General features: G+C 48.3%; 2 protein-coding genes across 11 annotated transcripts in view; both read right to left on the reverse strand.

Moving 5' to 3' along the window:
- Positions 1-17,296, reverse strand: part of LOC116149956 (immunoglobulin lambda-1 light chain-like) — a 151,152-nt gene that overhangs the window by 131,766 nt on the left and 2,090 nt on the right. The gene's annotated exons all lie outside the window — the stretch shown is intronic.
- The window catches only part of LOC116149951 (immunoglobulin lambda variable 1-40), a 269,579-nt gene that overhangs the window by 126,355 nt on the left and 125,928 nt on the right, over positions 1-17,296 (reverse strand). For 2 of the 10 annotated variants that reach the window (XM_064481420.1, XM_064481416.1), the window contains exons 1-2: positions 9,952-10,061; positions 9,508-9,806 (exon numbers count right to left, since the gene is read on the reverse strand). The exons of the other annotated variants lie outside the window; for them this stretch is intronic. In XM_064481420.1, the coding sequence (XP_064337490.1) occupies positions 9,508-9,806; positions 9,952-9,997 (345 nt within the window). In that variant the 5' untranslated portion in view covers positions 9,998-10,061. Of the gene's footprint in view, positions 1-9,507; positions 9,807-9,951; positions 10,062-17,296 lie in introns of those variants that run through there. 10 annotated transcript variants of the gene reach the window in all.

Genomic DNA, 17,296 nt, shown 5'->3' on the forward strand with positions numbered 1-17,296 from the left:
GATTGCTGTGGCTAGGACTTCCAAGACTATGTTGGATAGGAGTGGTGATAGTGGGCAGCCTTGTCTTGTCCCAGATTTTAGTGTGAAGATTTTTAGGTTTTCACCATTGAGTACTATACTGGCTGTAGGCTTGTCATATATAGCTTTTACTATGTTGAGATATGTTCCCTCTATACTCACTTTGGTGAGAGTTTTTATCATAAATGTGTGTTGAATTTTATCAGATGCTTTTTCTGCGTCTATTGAGATGGTCATGTGGTTTTTGTCCTTTCTCTTGATGATTGGATGGATTCCATTGATTGACTTGCGTATGTTGAACCACCCTTGTGTCCCTCGGATGAACCCCACTTGATCATGATGTGTAATCTTTTTTATGTGCTTTTAGATTCTATTTGCTAACATTTTGGTACGGATTTATCATCAGTGATATTGGTTTCTAATTCTCTATTTTTGGTGGTTTCTTTGCCTGTTTTTGGTATCAGGGGGATGGTGGCTTCATAGAATGAGTTTGGGAGTATTCCCTCCTTTCCAGTTTTCTGGAAGAGTGTGAGAAGGACTGGTATGAGTTCTTCTTTGTATGTTTGGTAGAATTCCCCAGTGAAGCCATCTGGTCCTGGAGTTTTATTTGTAGGAATATTTTTATTGCTAATTACATTTTATTTCTAGTGATCAGTTTGTTCAAGTGGTCAGTTTCTTCTTGATTTGGTCTTGGTGGACTCTCTGTTTCTTATAGGTTATCCATTTTGGTTCCATGTTTTTTCATAATATTCTTGTATGCTGTTCGGTATTTCTATGCCATTTGTTGTAATTTCTCCATTTTCTTTTCTTATTTTGCTTATTTGTGGTCTCTGTTTTTTCTTCTTTGTGAATTTATGCATAGTTTTGTCGACTTTATTTACTTTTTCAAAAAACCAGCTTTTGCTTCGATTGATTTTTCTATTGTTTTCTTAATCTCTATCTAATTTATTTCCACCCTGGTCTCTATTATTTCCTTCTTTCTGCTGCCTTTTGGATTTTTTTGCTCTTCTGTTTCTAATTCATTTAGCTGGTGGGTTAGATTTTTTATTTGACATTGTTGTTTTTTGAGGAAGTCCTGTGTCACTATTAACTTCCCTCTTAGTACTGCCTTTGCTGCATCCCATAAATTTTGTGTGGTTGTGTTTTAAATTTCATTTCTCTCAAGGTATTTTTTAATTTCAGCTTTTATTTCATCATTGACCCATTGGTATTTTAATAGCATGTGTTCTAATCTCCATACTTTCCTTTTTTCTCCTTTGTTTCTCTGTAGCTGATTTCTAGTTTCATGGTGTTGTGATCAGTAAAGATACTTGAGATACTTTCTATCATCTTTAAATTGTTCTGGCATCTTTTGTGCCCAAGTAGATGATCAATCCTAGAAAATGTTCATTGTGCACTTGAAAAGAATCTATATCCTATTTTTTGGGTGTGCAATGCTCTTAAAATATCTACCAACTCTAATTTTTCTATTGTATCATTTAATTTCTCTTTTGTCTTATTTATCTTCTCTGGAAGATCTGTCTAGTCATGTTAATATGGTGCTAAAATCTCTCACAATATTAGTCTCATCAGTTTTCCCCTTTATCTCTCTTAGTAATTGTTTTTATTACATAGGTGCTCCGATCGTGGGTGCATATATATTAATGAGTGTAATATTCTCATCTTTTATGACTCTTTTAATCATTATAAGATGTCCTTCTTTATTTTTCTTTATGGGCATTATGTTAATGCCTATTTTGTCTGAAATGAGTACTGCCACACCTGCTATTTTGGCTTTACCAATTGCATGGACTATCCTTTTCCATCCTTTCACTCTCAATTTATATGTGTCCTTCTCACTTAAGTGGGTCTCTTGTATGTAGCATATAGAAAGTTCTTGCTTTATTAACCAGTCTGCCACTCTACATCGTTTTATTGGAGCATTTGAAACAATGTTTCTGATTTAAAGAAAAGAAACAGCCAGCATTGTATTAAGTTGATCATCTAAAGAAACATCTTCAATGTGATAAAGGATGTCTCGCAAAACTTTTAGCAAAATTCCCACTTAGAGGTAAAACTGCTTTTAATGCCAGGGTTCCCATACTTACTTTCCACTAGTCAAGATATTCCACAGGTCTGAGCCAACGAAATGAGATGAGGGGGAAGGAGTGTTAGGAATAATGAGATGAAGTTGCTCTTTGAAGATGATGGGTTAGTCTGCTTAAGTAAAATTATCCCAAGACACTCAGCAGGAGTAGTATTGGAAATAATATGAATGTTAAGAATAATGACTATACAAGGATGATAAGAGAAAGTCAGGTTTCGTCTGACACAGGACATAACTATCCAGGATAGGAAACTGGTGAAACATTTACAACTTCAATAGAAATTCTCTTAAAACCCCTAGAAATTAACACAAAATGTGCAACATTCGCATGGATAAAACATAATGCACCTTGACTAAGGCACACAGTAGAGAAAGACATCAATTCTCCACAAAGGGCCCATCTATTCTATGAAATTACTAACACAACACCAAAGGGATAATTTTTAAAAATTAGTAAACTGATTCCAAAGTCGAACAGTGACAATAATGACAGACAACAGATGCAAATATTTTGAATCAGTAATAATGACAGGGTCATTCTTTACCAGGTACCGAAATACACTGTCAAGCAAAAATCATTAAAATGGGGTAGAACGGACATGGAAACTGATCATTAGATCAACAGAATCACAGAGAGGATGTGATATGTCAATGATTTAGGGTTTGATAAAAATTGTGTTTATATTCAACAAATCCATGACGATTGTCTCTTCATTTGGAAAATATATAAGGTTATATTCCTGCCTATGCAAAAGTGAACTCCAGGCAGAGATAAAACACACAGCAGAGCAGTGAATGTGTCAGAATAAAATGGAAAAGAAAATCGAAAGAAAGATGCCTTTCCTCTGTTTGCCACCAATCACAGAAGCAGCCAACCTGACATTTGGAAATTCAAAAGGCTTTATGGTGAAGGCTTCAAAAAGAAAAGCATAAAACAGACCAGGGAATAATATTTATGCCACACGTTCTGAAAGAGGGGTTATATCCCAATCAGATGAAGAGTTTCTATCACATTTAAAAAAAATACATCCAATCGAATGAAAAAAAAAAAGGCAAAATTATGACCGGTAAATTCACAGAAGAAATAAAATCACCAATAAAAATTTGAAACGAAAATAAGTTTCACGAATGATCAAACAAATAAACAACAAACATATTTGTCCTCATTTTGGTCTTCAGATGCGCAAAATAACAAAAGGATCAGCCCTGCCACGTTGTTGGCCAGGATGGAGAGGAACAGGCACCGTCATTCCCTCTAGTGAGTGGAAGCTGGAGTAGACTTTTGGGAGGATCACTGGTGCCACCTGTGAACATTTCAAAGCCTGTTCTCTCTGACCCAGCAATCCTGCTTTTAGGCATCGTTCCTATGGAGACACTTACGTGCACTTCACGCACGTACACAGCACATGCACATGTGTGGTGGTTTCCACTGTAGCACCTGTTTTAATTAATATTTTTAAGTGGAAACAACCTAAATGTCCATTACTTGGGGAATGACTAGAGACATGCTGGTTCACCCAAACTATGAAGTCTGACAAAGCCATGATGAAATTCTTGTGGACTGATGGAGAAAATGTCAACAGATTGTTTGAAAGCTAACTGCAGGCTACTGTACAGAGTATGACTCCGTGTTGGAAAAATAAAATCCCAACACGGGTAGGATGTAGGGAGATGGTAACAGCAAATGCTGTTTTATACACTTTTGTGCATAATCTTTGTTTAAAAGCACATAGTACTCTTGTATTAAAAATTATTTCAGAAGATAAAAATGAAATATATTTTCTTGTGAACATTTTCATAACTATAGAAAAAGAAAGCAAAATTTAACACTAGGTAGATTCCAACCAGCCAGAAACATGCTGCTGAAATTTTTCTATATTTTCTGATCGGCTTTTGAAAATGCACACGTACTTTAAAAACCGAATTTCAGACACATGATTTTGGAGGTTTGTGTAAGAGTCCATGTGTATTTAGCCCACCTGTCCTGCTGGATATTTGGGTTATTTCCATTTTTCTCCCGTCATTAATAATGTCGAATTTCTGGTCTGGAAGCCTCTGCTTACGTCTTGGTAAATTACACAATTTAAGTAAATACGCTTTTTAAAAAATGACTTGCTGCATTTTGGAAAAAAAGTTGTATGTTTTTGACTTGTATAGACAGTCCAGGTCAGTGCCTGTTCCTCCCGTCAGCCCTCGGGCACCGCCACTTTAAATCCACTTGCTGATTCCATCGGAGATCTTGGTACCTGGTCACCTTGGACCAGCCACTCCTCCATCCTCTAATCTGGCCTCACACCAGTCTCCGATCTGCTGCCAAAACACGGATATGATTCTGAGAGTCCCCGACTTAAATCCCTCCATGACACCTGGACCCCAGCATAAAGGACCCCCGAGGTCTTTGCCAACCTCACGAAACTGGGTGCTCCCTGCCGGCCTGTGCACTCCACTCTCCTCCTCAGCCCATGCAGCTCCCTTCACCTGGAGCTCCCATCACAGGTCAGAGCCCTGGGTCTGCAAGACCAGCGCAGGCACCCCCCTCCCATCTTACTCTTCCTAAAATGGCCCAATGGTCCTGTGCCTGGACCAGCCCTGCTTGGGTCAGGCCTGGACCCAGGAAACTTTTAAGAGCCATGCTGAGGAGCTGAGCTCCGTGGGGGAATCTGAGCCAAGCCTTGGCTGCCTTCTCTGGATGCCTTGCAGACTGGCCACTCTCTTGGATCATTTTCTTAAAACAGAGGACACAGTGGTGCCTGTTCAGTCCTGGCATTTCTTACAATCCTGGGTCTGTGCCCACATGCGATGTGACGTTGGGCAGGTTGCCTCACCTCTCTGGACCTCTATTCCTGTCTGAACAATGGGGATGAAAGCAGGATCTGCATTGTGGGGTTGCTGCCCCAAAAAGAATCAGTGCCTGCTGGGGAGGTCCTGGCCCTGCCTCCCTGCTTCTCACATGCTCAGAGGACTGGGGCGGGGCAAGTGAGGCACTGGGCTTGGGGGCCAAATTTAAGGGGTGCCCCCAAAACTCAGTCATTGAAATAAATAATCTTTCAAATCAATGGTAACTACTAAAAATCAATGCAAACAAATCCACACTTGACAAAATATCAACACTTTAAAGAAAGCCACTGTCTGCTCAGGCCCCTTCTCTCCTGCTGACTTCCTTTCTCACTGCTCTCCCCTCTGGTCATCCATCCCTGGATGTCCTCAAAGGAAACCCCTCTCCCCCTGCACCACAGCTCGCTCTGCCCCTTACCTTTATCCCAGGCGCTGCAGGCTGGATGAGCTCCGTGCCGAGGCCCCGCTCGCCATGGTGCTGCCGATGGGGGCAGCCGGCCAGGGGCGAACAACAGGCCAGCATTGTTACAGGCCAGTGCCGCGTGGGGCCAGGGCTCTGCCGCCTGGAAACCTCACGGACAAGTTGACCTGTCGTGTCCTCTTTGGCCCTCAGGGTCAAAGGCAACTCCAGCCCAGCTGGAGGGAGGCCAGCAAGTGCCCCTGGTTTCTCTTGCCAACAGTGGCTGTCCCAGTGTGCCCCAGCCACGTGGCCCCTCCTCTGCCTGGGCTTTTTCTGTCCTGGCACTGGCACCCGGCCCCCTCCAGGGCCCACAGCCCTTACTCTTGGGGACCCAATCCCAGAGTGGCATGTGCTAAATGCTCCGATGTGGTGGGGATCCAGGGCTCAATTATCACACCAAAGCCCACCCCCAGCCCTGCCGTCCAGGCCCCGGGATCCGCACACCTGCCCCACTGATGTCTTTGTTCCACAAGGGCATCTACAGCTGTGGAGCAGCTCCGAGGGTCCCAGCCAGGCCGTGCAGGGTGACCAAGTGCCCAACAGTACAGGAGTTGCTGAGGCCTGAGTTCAGTGGGCTCGGGCTTCTCTTGTGACCAGTCCCCCGGGCTGGATCCCTGCAGCCTCCACTCTGCCCAGTAGAGACTGCCCTTCCTTGGCCGGGTTGGCCAAGGCTGGCCAGCACCCCCTGGTCAGCTCCTCACTCAGCTCCTCAGCCAGGAAGGGGTTTGTGGGGAGGTGTCCTCTACCACTTGTTCAAGGAGTGATGTTGAAAGCAGCCAGACCTAGGTCACCTCCGGGCCTCAGTTTCCTTATCAGTAAAATGGGGGCAGTTCCTTTGCCACAGGGAGGCCACGAGGAATAAGGAGATCACATGTGTGCTCAGTTGGGGTCTGTTTTGAAGCCCAGGAATACAACACAGGATACAGTGATGCAGTGATGAGAGGGTGCTGCTTATCCAGCACTGACAGCGGAGCCAACCGCCCGATGAGCTGAATTTTCTCTCCCGTTAGAAAATGAGGACACTGATGTTCAAGCAGATTCTGAACATTCTGGATGCGACACTGTCAAGAGGCCAGGCTCTCCCACATCTCCAGGGCATTCTTTCAGTTTGTGGCCTCTGTCTGGGTCCCAGTGCTGTCACGCTGCTGGGGTAGGAAGGACTCAGGGCTGCAGGCTGCACATTCCTGCTTGTCATGGCCAGCACCTGCCCTCTTGCTTTCCAGTTGCTTTTAATCCCCAGGAGCTCTAATATGTACACTGGAGTCCAGTGGTGCATCCCTTCTGGTTTTCCACTTCAGCAATTCTGAAAGATGCCCCCCTACCCCAGGCCTCCCAAAGTGACTTTCTTGAGAGGTCCCTTTAAGAGTCATCTTGCCCATGTGTTTGACTCTCCTGCTTCACCTGGTGGAAATCAGTCCAGCCCCTTTCATGGGACATGGCCACAGGCCAACAGCCGGGACTTTACTTCTCTCACAGGGATGAGGACCACTGTCTGTGGGTCTCACAAGCAAAGGCAAAGGTCACCTCTGTTTGGATCATCTTCTCAAGGATGTCTGTGTTAAAGAACAACACTGGAAAGTAAAGGCAGTGTCTCCCTTTGGAGCAAAACACGCTGGCTGTTATCCTGCAGGCAGGATGAAATCCCAGACCGTCCACAGCTCTGGACACTGATGGAGGTGAGGGGGAGGAAGACCTGAAATTGATGGTGGTGATCGTGGTCTGACCAAACTCATGGAGCAGCTTTGGAAGAACCCCAGGCGGCCAGGCCCCGAGCTGAGGCCTGGCCTTGACAACACACACAGATCCCTGGCCTTGCAGATGGGCACGGTACTGAATAGTAACAGGGTGCGGGCGATGTAGCAGCCACCATGCAGGGTACGGGGGAGCCCCTGACCCAGTCCATTTTTCTCCTCACTGTAGTGCTCGGCCCACTCCAGCCTCAGGCCCGGGATCCTCACACCTTGTGGGTTGGGCAAGTCGTCTCCTCACACCCACTGCCCAAGGCCCAGAAGCTATGGTTACTCCTGGGACAGCCCCAGGTCTTGCGGAGACAAAGGGGCTGTCTGTAAGCCCAGCGATTCCAGACATTTGCCCCTACCGCTGACCTGCATTGGGCTCCAGGGATTCCCTGGGCCCCCAGAGGTCCCTTCCATCAGTCTCACCCTCAGTGACCCACGGGCTTGGCTGGTGGTTGGAGCCCGTGAACAAATGAGAAAACTGCCCCCCTTTTGCCCAGCTCCATGTCAGACCTTGGTCACACGTGAGCATCAGAGTCTGACTCAAAATCCTGCCTTGCCAAGCACACCTGGTCTTTGTGGAGGCATTAAGAAGCTGCCCTGTTCTGCCTCTGGCGAGAGCTCCTGGGGCAGGTCCTTGATGTTCTACCCTGGTGTCCCCAGTCAGCTCAGGGCCAGGGACAGTCCGATGTGCTTGAGAAAGATTTCAGGATGACAATGCCTTGGCAGGAAAGGGGTTCTGGAGAGAATGAGGTCCCGGGACCATGGCAAGAGATACAGCCAAATTCTCAGAGCCAGGTCTGAGAGACATGCAGCCATAATTTTACTTCAACCTTAAAGGTAACAGTGGAGGAAAAAGATTTTATGTCAGGGTGATAACCCTCACACACACACACACTGAAGACCCAACTGGAGGGACAGACATCAGACCAGCAGTCCCAGAGGCGGGGCTGGAGGAAGGGCCGCCCCCAAAAGCACCTGGGGCAGCTATGGGAATGACTGAGCTGCTGTCTGCTGAGGTGGCGGGATGCTTACATCTCTATATGCATTTATAAATACTCACAAAATGTTTCTAAATGTTGTGATTTTTTAGTGTATGTAAATTATAACTTAGAAAAGAAGAAAAAGTGGAAGAAGATTCCAAGGAGCAAAGTCTCACTTAGAGACTGTGAACAAGTCTTGAGAAAGCAGAGGACACTCTCCCCAGAACAGGGAGGGAGGGAGCAGGTGTGGGCAGAGAGGGACCATGGCTTGGAGGCTGTCCTCGCCAGCCCACTCTAGCCATCCTCTGTGGCCAAGCCTCTGTACAGGCTGTCCCCTCCCTGGCTGGCCACTATCTAAGAACAGATGGAACAGTCTTCACTGGTCCCATTTTTCTATCAGTGTCCCATTCCCTACACTCTTTCCCTTTGTCTGTCCATCACACACTTCTGCAGACTTTCTTCCAGTCTGAACATCACATGTCCTGGGGATGTGTAGGTGGTGGGACCATCATGGTGGTGGATTTATTCCACACAGTTTTCCTGGCTCCTTCCCTCCAGTGTAAGGGGGCAGGACATGCACCATGAGAGGACCTGCAGGGGCATGTTTGGGACAAAGTCACTGCAAACCCTTGGAAAGAACAACCCTTTCCTGGAGTGGGGGAAGGGATGGGTTGGTCCTGTATCCCCTGAGAGTCCAGTCAGACTCGGGTGACAGATGTCCCTGCTGGACTGAACCATAGGATTCTCTCTACTCCTGCTCCCATCCCCCATCCATCCTTCCCGGGAGACCCATCCAACCACAGGCAGCTCCTGGACCCATCCAGACCATAGGCAGCTCGTGGATTCTCTCTGTCATCCCCCATCACTGGGTGCCCTGCTGAGGTTCAGGATCCAGCCCTGAAATCAAACCCGATCCCAGTCAAGTCAAGGCAAAGGATCAGGGTTACTGTTAAACCCAGCTAATCAACGTGGACTCAGAGGTCCAGGTGTACGTGAAAGGTGCTGGCTGTTCAACGGCTCAGACGAGTGGACAGATTCTGGGGTCGAATTCTGGATAATCCGGTGACCACTTAAAGAAATGCCGAGGTAATTACCCTGGTAAGATATGTCTCTCGGTTTGTTCTTCCATTTGGAACCTCTGTCCCCTATTCTTATCCTGTTCAGCCAACCCCAGGAAACACTGGTCCAGAGAGGCCATGTTTCACCCCTGATCCACCGTGTGCAGAGCTGCTTGGAGGGCAAGTTGAGGGCAGCCTGGGAGACTCAAACCTGGGGGAACCGGGCCAGACCTGTCACTGCTTTGTCCACAGGCCTCCTGGGGCTGGAGGAGAGGGTGACACAGATGGAGGGGGTTTTTGTCCCACTTCCCCATCTGCCTGTGTCACTGTGAGCATTAACACTGCTGTCTGCTGACTGACAGTAATAGTCGGCCTCGTCCTCAGCCTGGGCCCCGCTGATGGTCAGGGTGGCTGTGCCCCCAGAGCTGGAGCCAGAGAACCGCTCAGGGATCCCCGAGGGCCGTTCACTATCTTCGTAGATGACCAGCACAGGGGCCTGCCCTGGCTTCTGCTGGTACCAGCTAGCATAATAGCTTCCAACGTTGCCTCCTTGGCAGGTGATCCTGGCCGTCTCTCCCAAGGACACGGACACTGCGGAGGGCTGAGTCAGTGCAGAAGAGGCCACATAACCTGCAGAAGAGGAGAGGAGAGTGATGGTGAGTACCAGGGTCTCATTCCTTAGGACCATGTACCCTTCAGCATCCCATTGCTGAGCTGATGTTGAGGGCCCAGCTGATCCCTGGGTACCCTGGGGGCTGAGCCCTGGGGGCAGGACCTGTGCAGAGAGAAAGGAGCGGGAGCAGGAGTGGGTTCCAGGCCATGGTGGAGGCGCCCTGAGCTCTGCCTCTGAGCCCACAGCTGGGGGTGGGGTCTCAAGGACTCTCTTATCCTCAGAAGGGACATCCTTATGTAAATCTACTTCCTGGCCCTGTGGCCCTGGTGATCATCTCCCTGCTGAGCAGAGAGCATTTGGGCTCAATGGAGGATGTCACTAGAGGCCCCACTCCCAGGCCCGGGCCCAGGTCCCAGAAGTGTCTCTGGTGCTGAGTGAGGAAGTGCTGCCCCCTGCCCCCAGCACAGAGAGGCACACCTCAGTCTGGGCCTGGGCTTGCCCTCTGGGCCTGGGTGACACAGTCATCCTGTCTCGTTCTGCGGGCATCACAGGATGGGCTTGGCAATGCTCATAGCAGGTGCTGTGGGGACAGAGGTCACCATGCTGCTGTGAGAGGCCATTATTCCAACATTGGACACAGTGAAGTTGATCTTTTTTCTTCTGAGGCACATTTGGGTTGTTTATGTCATGGTGCCTCTTTTAGAGAAATCCACAGAAGAAGATCGCCAGGATGTGGGGTGATTCAGGAATCCTTTGATGACACCGGAAGCAGTGTTTGTAAAAGGATAGTTTGAGAAGTTGAATCTCACCAAAACTAGAATCTTTTGGGTTTGAAATATTTTTAATGAGGATACAATAAATAAGTAATAGACACATAGAAAACTTTGCAAACCACATATCCAACACAGAGCTGGTGTTTAGATTATTCTCAAAACTAAATGGTAAGAATTAACTGACAGTGAGTGTTTAAAGAATGAGCAAAGATTAAGAGCAAGTATTTCATGGAAGAGGACGCAGAGACGGGAAACAGCTCATGGAAAGATGGGTATCAGTTGACGTGAGAGTAATGCTGGCGCAGCAGCGTGCGGAACAACTGCACACCCATCAGCATGAGTAAAGTGAAACGTGGTGAGAGCCCGGACACTGCAGGGCCATGGACAACCGGGTCCCTCCTGCGACGCTGGTGGGATGTGAACTGGACCAGTTGTTTGGGAACAGTGGCAGTGTCTTCAAATCGTAAACTGCAGTTGGGTCCCTATGATCCAGCAACTGCTCTCCTGTCACTTCAGTTCAAGAAGTGAGAGCTACTGTTCCCACTGAGCCCTGTGCACGTCTGTTCAGAGTAACTTCCACACAGTAGCCCCCAAGGGAGACCGATCCGATGTCCTGCAGAGGGAGGCTGGGTCCCAGACGCTGTACCTGAATATCTGAACAGGACTCAGCCTGAGAAGGAGGGAGTCTTAGAGCACACGGCAGTTTTGAGAAATCTGCAGGGGGTTATGCGGAGTGAAAGATGCCAATTCCAAAAGCCTTCATTCTCTGAGTCTAATCCTTATTTCTTTGTAGAACTTCTGAACAAAATTAGAAATGAAGAACTAGGTAGTGGTTGCAAGGGTTAGGGGTAGGGAGGGGGCACGGGAGAGAGGAAGTCGGTATTGTTATTAAGGTAAAACACGAGGGTCCTTGAGGTAGTGGAACTGAGTTATTTCTTGACCTCTCTGCTAGATTTGAACCTACATACATGATAATATCACACAGGACTCAACACACACACACACATACACACTCACAAATTAGTACACGTAATACTGGGAAACTCTGAGCTTGAACTTTGGGCAATGGTTTGATCAAACACTTGACCAACAAGATATGAAGTTGACAAATAAGCCCTTAAATTATGTTCACCAGTGTAAGTCACTAAAGAAAATTAAAACCATGAGATGCCACTTGATGTGCATGAGAATGACTTTTGTAACAACCTAATATGCCGAGAGCTCAGGGGGTGGGCAGCAAGTGTAACTCTCCTCAGTGGCTGAGGACCACAGAAAGCAACGTCGGGCACCCACGCTGGATAATAGTTTGCCAGAGTCTTAGACAGGCGCTCCTGTACCTGCCGTAGGAGCCATCAATTCCATTCCCAGGTGTTTCCCTGAGTGAAATGAAATCTTATGCCCACAAACCACCTGTATCAAGTATTATAAAGTCTTTATGTGAAATTGTCAAAGTGTTGACTCTCCATCCAACCCTAATTTTACAACCAGTGGACAATGAACAAAGTGTCGTGCATCCATGCAGTGGAATATACTCAGTAAGGGGCAGGCAGTGAACAATTAGCACCTGAAAGAAAACAGATGGATCTCAGGTGCATCACACTGGGTGGAAGAAGCCAGAACCAAGGGGTGCTGTGTGTCACTGCATTTCATGATGTTCTGACCAGGAGCCAACTGTAGGGACAGACAGCAGACCAGCAGTCCCAGAGGCGGGGCTAGAGGAAGGGCCGCCCCCAAAGGCGCCTGAGGCAGCTATGGGAATAACAGAGCTACTGGCTGCTGTGGCAGCAGGATGCTTACTTCTCTATATGCATTTATAAATACTCTCAGAAGTGTTTCTAAAAGTTGTAATTTTTTAGCATATGTAAATTATAACCAAAAAAAGAATAAAGAAACAGTGGAAGAATATTCCCAAGTGCAAACTCTCACTTAGAGATTGTGAACACCAAGTCCAGAGAAAGCAGAGGACACTTTCCTCAGAACAGGGAGGGAGGGAGGGAGGGAGGGAGGGAGCAGGTGTGGGCAGAGACAGACCCTGGACTTCAAGGCTGTCCCTGCCAGCCCACCCTGACCATATCTCTCTGACCTTGGCTCTGTACTGGCAGACTCCTCCCTGGCTGGTGTCCATCTAAGCACAGAAGGAATAGATTTTATTGGTCCCAGTATTTCTTCCATGTCCTTACTCCCTGCAGTCTGTCCCTGTGTCTTTCAGAGACTCCTTCAGACTTTCTTACAGTTCTTAGCAGCACAGACACCAGGGGTGTGGAGGTGCTGGGACTCGCATGGCAGTGGGTTTGTTACCTGATGGACCTGTGTCTCCTTAGAGGGCAGCCAGTCTTGGGTGACAGATGTCCCTGCTGGACTGAGCCCCATGATCCTCTGTAGTCCTGCTACCATCCCATCCCTGACCATCCTTCCCAGGGAGACCCACCCCTCCTGCCCCCTTGGCCTCACCCATGCCACAGGCAGCCCCCAGACTCTCCCTGTATGTCTTCCATCACTGGGGACCCTGCTGAGGTTCAGGATCCAGCCCTGAAATCCCACCCAATCCTGGTCAGGTCAGGGCCCAGGATCAGAGTTATTGGTCAACACAGATACTCCCCATGGACTCAGTGGTCTGGGTGCATGAAATGTGCTTGTTTTTCAAACTCCAGGAATGTTGCGTAGGAACCTCACATCCACACATCTGCCTTGCAAATGCTTATGATTGCGTCACTCCAGGCTGAGACTTGGGGTGGGGCGACCATATTCTCCACATCAGCGTCCCTTGTTTCCCTCCCCAGTGATGTCCCGGGGCACGTGGTCCTGACCAGTCCTCGGAATGTCCTGTGGGCAGATGTGGAGCCATTCTTGACACCTCAAGCTGAGAATCTGCCCCAGTTGGGGAAGCCCAGCCTGGTCCAGGTCTGTCCTGCACAGATCCCCCAACATGCCCTGACTCTTCATAGGACACAGCTCTGTTCCCACCTCAGGGTGAAGTCTCCTGTCCTCCCTGCCCTGAGGCCACATGCTTCCTGCTGAGCCTCCAGTCATGACAGGACTCCCTCCCTTCTCCATGGGCACCGGAGTTGAGACACATGATGGTCAGACATTCATTGTCACCTCTAAATCCCAAGATCCATGTTCCTTCCCTGAGAGATCCTACAGTTGGAGCATGCGGCCTGATGGCTCTTGTGATTGGGGTCATCTCAGCCCAGCCCCCCCACCCAAGGTCATGTGCCCCTAGGCCTGTGTAGTCTCTACCAGCATCATTCCCACAGGCTTGGGGAGTAGGAAACAGAATGTTGTGTTGACAAAATCACCTAAAGTTTAATCTGTGCCTGACTCTCCCAAGGTGTGTCTTGTGGAGTGGGTGAGGGTGATGGGTTTGCAAGGAGGAGGCCCAAAATTTAGGGCCCTGGGCAGATGGGACAGGGAGCAGCCCACCCTGGTCCCCATGAGGCAGAGGGTACGGGGAAGGAGGTTTTGGTCTCATTTCCCCATTTTCTGTGTCACTGTGGATTACCCGAATTTGTCATCACTTTTATAGTTGACTCCACAGTAATAGTCAGCCTCGTCCTCGGACTGGATGTTGGAGATGGTCAGGTAGCGGTCAGCCCCGGAGCTGGAGCCTGAGAAGCGACCGGGAAGCCCATCCCCCTTGGTGACTGTTCCATCACTGGTCACCTTCATCAGGAATGAAGGGGTCTGCCCTGATCTCTGCCGAAACCACTGAATGTAGTGTGTGCTGTGCTCACTGCTCAGGGTGCAGGGGAGCCTGACCACCGTTCCCAGGGAGGCAGAGGCCGACGGGGGCTGGGTCAGCACAGGCGCAGCACAGAGACCTGCGAACAGAGATGCAGGGATGAGGCTGACTGCACTGGGACTGGACAGGTGACCCTGAGCACCCGGCTTGAGGGGAGGGCTTGGGAGGCCCCCGAGGGCCCTGGGCCACTCTGACTTGTGGAGAAAAGGAGAGGCAGGAGGTAGGAGGGAGCCCAGGCCATGGTGGGCAGGGACTGTGTGAGCTCTGCCCTGAGGATGCCCAGCTGGACAGCCTCTCCAAGCCCCTGTTTTATCCTCTCCTCTCCCAGACACAGCTCGAGAAGAGAGGAGCACTGCATTCAAATCTATTCCCTACTCCCTGTCCTGTGGCTCTGCTGTTGTCTCAGCCCTGAGCCCAGGGACCTCTCTTTGGTAATTCCATGAGGTTGGAAGTGCCAAGTCAGGGTTTCAGAGTGAGAGTTATTCTCCCCAAGAGAAAAGTCTTCAAGGAAACATCAGTCATGCCCCTTGCAGTGGACCTTGCCCAGGGGACTTGGACCTCTTAGGGTCTCCAAAGCAGAACCTACAGTGCCCTGGATGCTCCCAGGATGGATCCCATCCTACACGTGTCTCTAGTTCAGCAGAATGACTGCTTTGGAGCTGCCAATAGATGCCAGACCCTTGGTGAGTTTTCCTGCACCACCTCACGTAGCATCATAATAACCCAACAGCGCCCTCTGCTGAAGGCACACCTCTCCCCAGTCTAATCAGGAGGAAACTTCACTGGGAGGTTCAACCATGTTCCCAGGGTCCCCCGACAGCGATGAGTGGGTCAAGATTCCACCCAGGGGACTGACTTCAGAGCCTGATCTTTCATTACCCTCCTCGCCCTGTTCCCCCAAACTCTCTGCCTCCCCCAATTCAGGCCCCTGAGCCCCTCCTTTCCCAACCCTCTCTTCTGTATCCCACATCAATAAAATATTCCTTATGGTCCACTTTGGCTTCTAGATCTCTGCACAAACTATAACTTGTCATGGGGTTTTTGGAAGCCAACTTCCCCCTGAGAGGGATGCTTGTAGCAATATTTATTTAAAAATGTACACACTATTGTTATTCATTTTGCATTATAATAAAACTGTGCTTGATGGCTCAGCTGGATCTGTCAGATTGCATTTATTATCTTTTCTTACAGAAGGAAGCCTTCTGGACACATAAGTCCCTTCATTTCTGGGTGGCCTCAGTGACACTGACTTGGGTGGAAAGTGGAGCACCAGTTTCTCCCCAATGAGGCCTCTGAGTTTGGGACCCTCTGTCGCCTCCTGGTGGTGGGGAGTGTACGCTGCCGGCACAGTTACCCCAAGGAAACCTCATCCAGCTCACCTGCTCTGTCCAATATGGTGGCCACAATCAAGGTGGCCGCTGATCATGCAGTGCGGGTGGACCCAGGAGAGATAGGCTGTCGATCTGAAATACCCAGCAGGTGCCAAAGATTTAGACAGTGTAGTGTAGAATGTTTCAATATTTGTACATTTAATTCATATTGAAATGATACTTTCAATGAACAGAATTAAGGCAAAGCTATCATGGAAACTAATTGCATCTACGTCTCTTAATTTTTTTAAAGTGTCTATTGAAAAAATTTTAAATGACAGATGGGCTTCAAATTTTGTTTCTATTGGACAGGGCAGCACTTCAAAGTCACAATATCAGTCACTTGTGTTTGAAATAGGAGAGAGGACTTTCCTGCATGTTAGAAAATGTCATGTCTCAGCTGAAAGCACAGTGAGAGGCCGCAGGAAGGTGCTGAAGACCGGGGGTTCTGGGCTGGAAAGAACTTGGTGTTCTGGCAGGTTGCCACACCCTCGATCTGACTTGGACCAAGCTGCTCAGCCCTTCATGCCTCAGTTTCCCCATCTGTGACCTGGGTTGTCAGGGGAATGCTTTCTCACAGATTATTTGTGATTAAACAAGGGAATAAAATGGAGGAGCTTTGATGGTGCTTGCTGCGCATTAAGTACTCATGAATGTTCTCTCCTCTTACAGCTGATAACATCCTTATTCCTTATCCGGATACTTACTACACAGCACAGGCATTGGAACAGGAGTAGGAACATGATGAAGGAACAAAGTTTTGGGGTTGTGACATTTGACACTGACAAAAAGGCCACCCCAGAAGGCCACCCCAAAGTGCACACACGCGTGTGGGACCCCTCACACTCACCAGCTGAATTCCTAGCCAGGAGTGCCTGAGAGTGGGACTTTATTCAAAACTAGTACCTGTTCAGATGTAATCAGTTAAGCATAGTTCACGCTGGAGTGAGCTGAGCCCCCACCCAAATTCCGAGTACCCAGTCGCCTCAGGAGCTCGGGACTCTGTCACTGTGGAAACCCTCAGCCCTTCCTGCTGGCCTCCTAAGTCTTTCTCAGTCCACCTGAGTCTTGGAATTTACCTGTCCTGCCCTCAGCAATTGAGCTTGAGTCAGATCCCAGACCTTTGAATGCTGTGGGAAACAGGTCAACAATATAACTTCTCTCAGGCCGCATGGGTGGTGTGTTAGAGATGGGGTGATGTCCCTGGTCATTTTTGGGGTCATACTTTCTCTGTGTTTCAGTTTGAAGAGTTTCGGTTCGGTTGCTATGTCATCAGGTTCACTCATGTTTTCTTTTCCAACGTCTAAGTGCTGTCAGTCTCACCCGGTGTATTTTGATCTTAATTGCTGTGGGTTTCATTTGTAGAAGTTCAATTTGCATTACTTTTCAATATTTCATGTCTCCACTTACCATGTTCAATCTTTCCTCGACCTCAAGAAAAAATGGAATAAAGTTATAAACATTGCTTTTGTCTCCTTGTCTGTCTGGGCAATTCCAGGGCAAGCTTCAATTAATTAATTTTTCTACTTATTATGGCCCTTATTCTCCTGATTCTTTATAGGATATTTTTGGTAGGATTCAGGTATCATGAATTTTCCTTGCTGGGTACAGGTTATTTTTTA

The sequence above is a fragment of the Camelus dromedarius genome, chromosome 31 (genome assembly GCF_036321535.1).
Source record: "Camelus dromedarius isolate mCamDro1 chromosome 31, mCamDro1.pat, whole genome shotgun sequence".
Lineage (NCBI taxonomy): Eukaryota > Metazoa > Chordata > Mammalia > Artiodactyla > Camelidae > Camelus > Camelus dromedarius.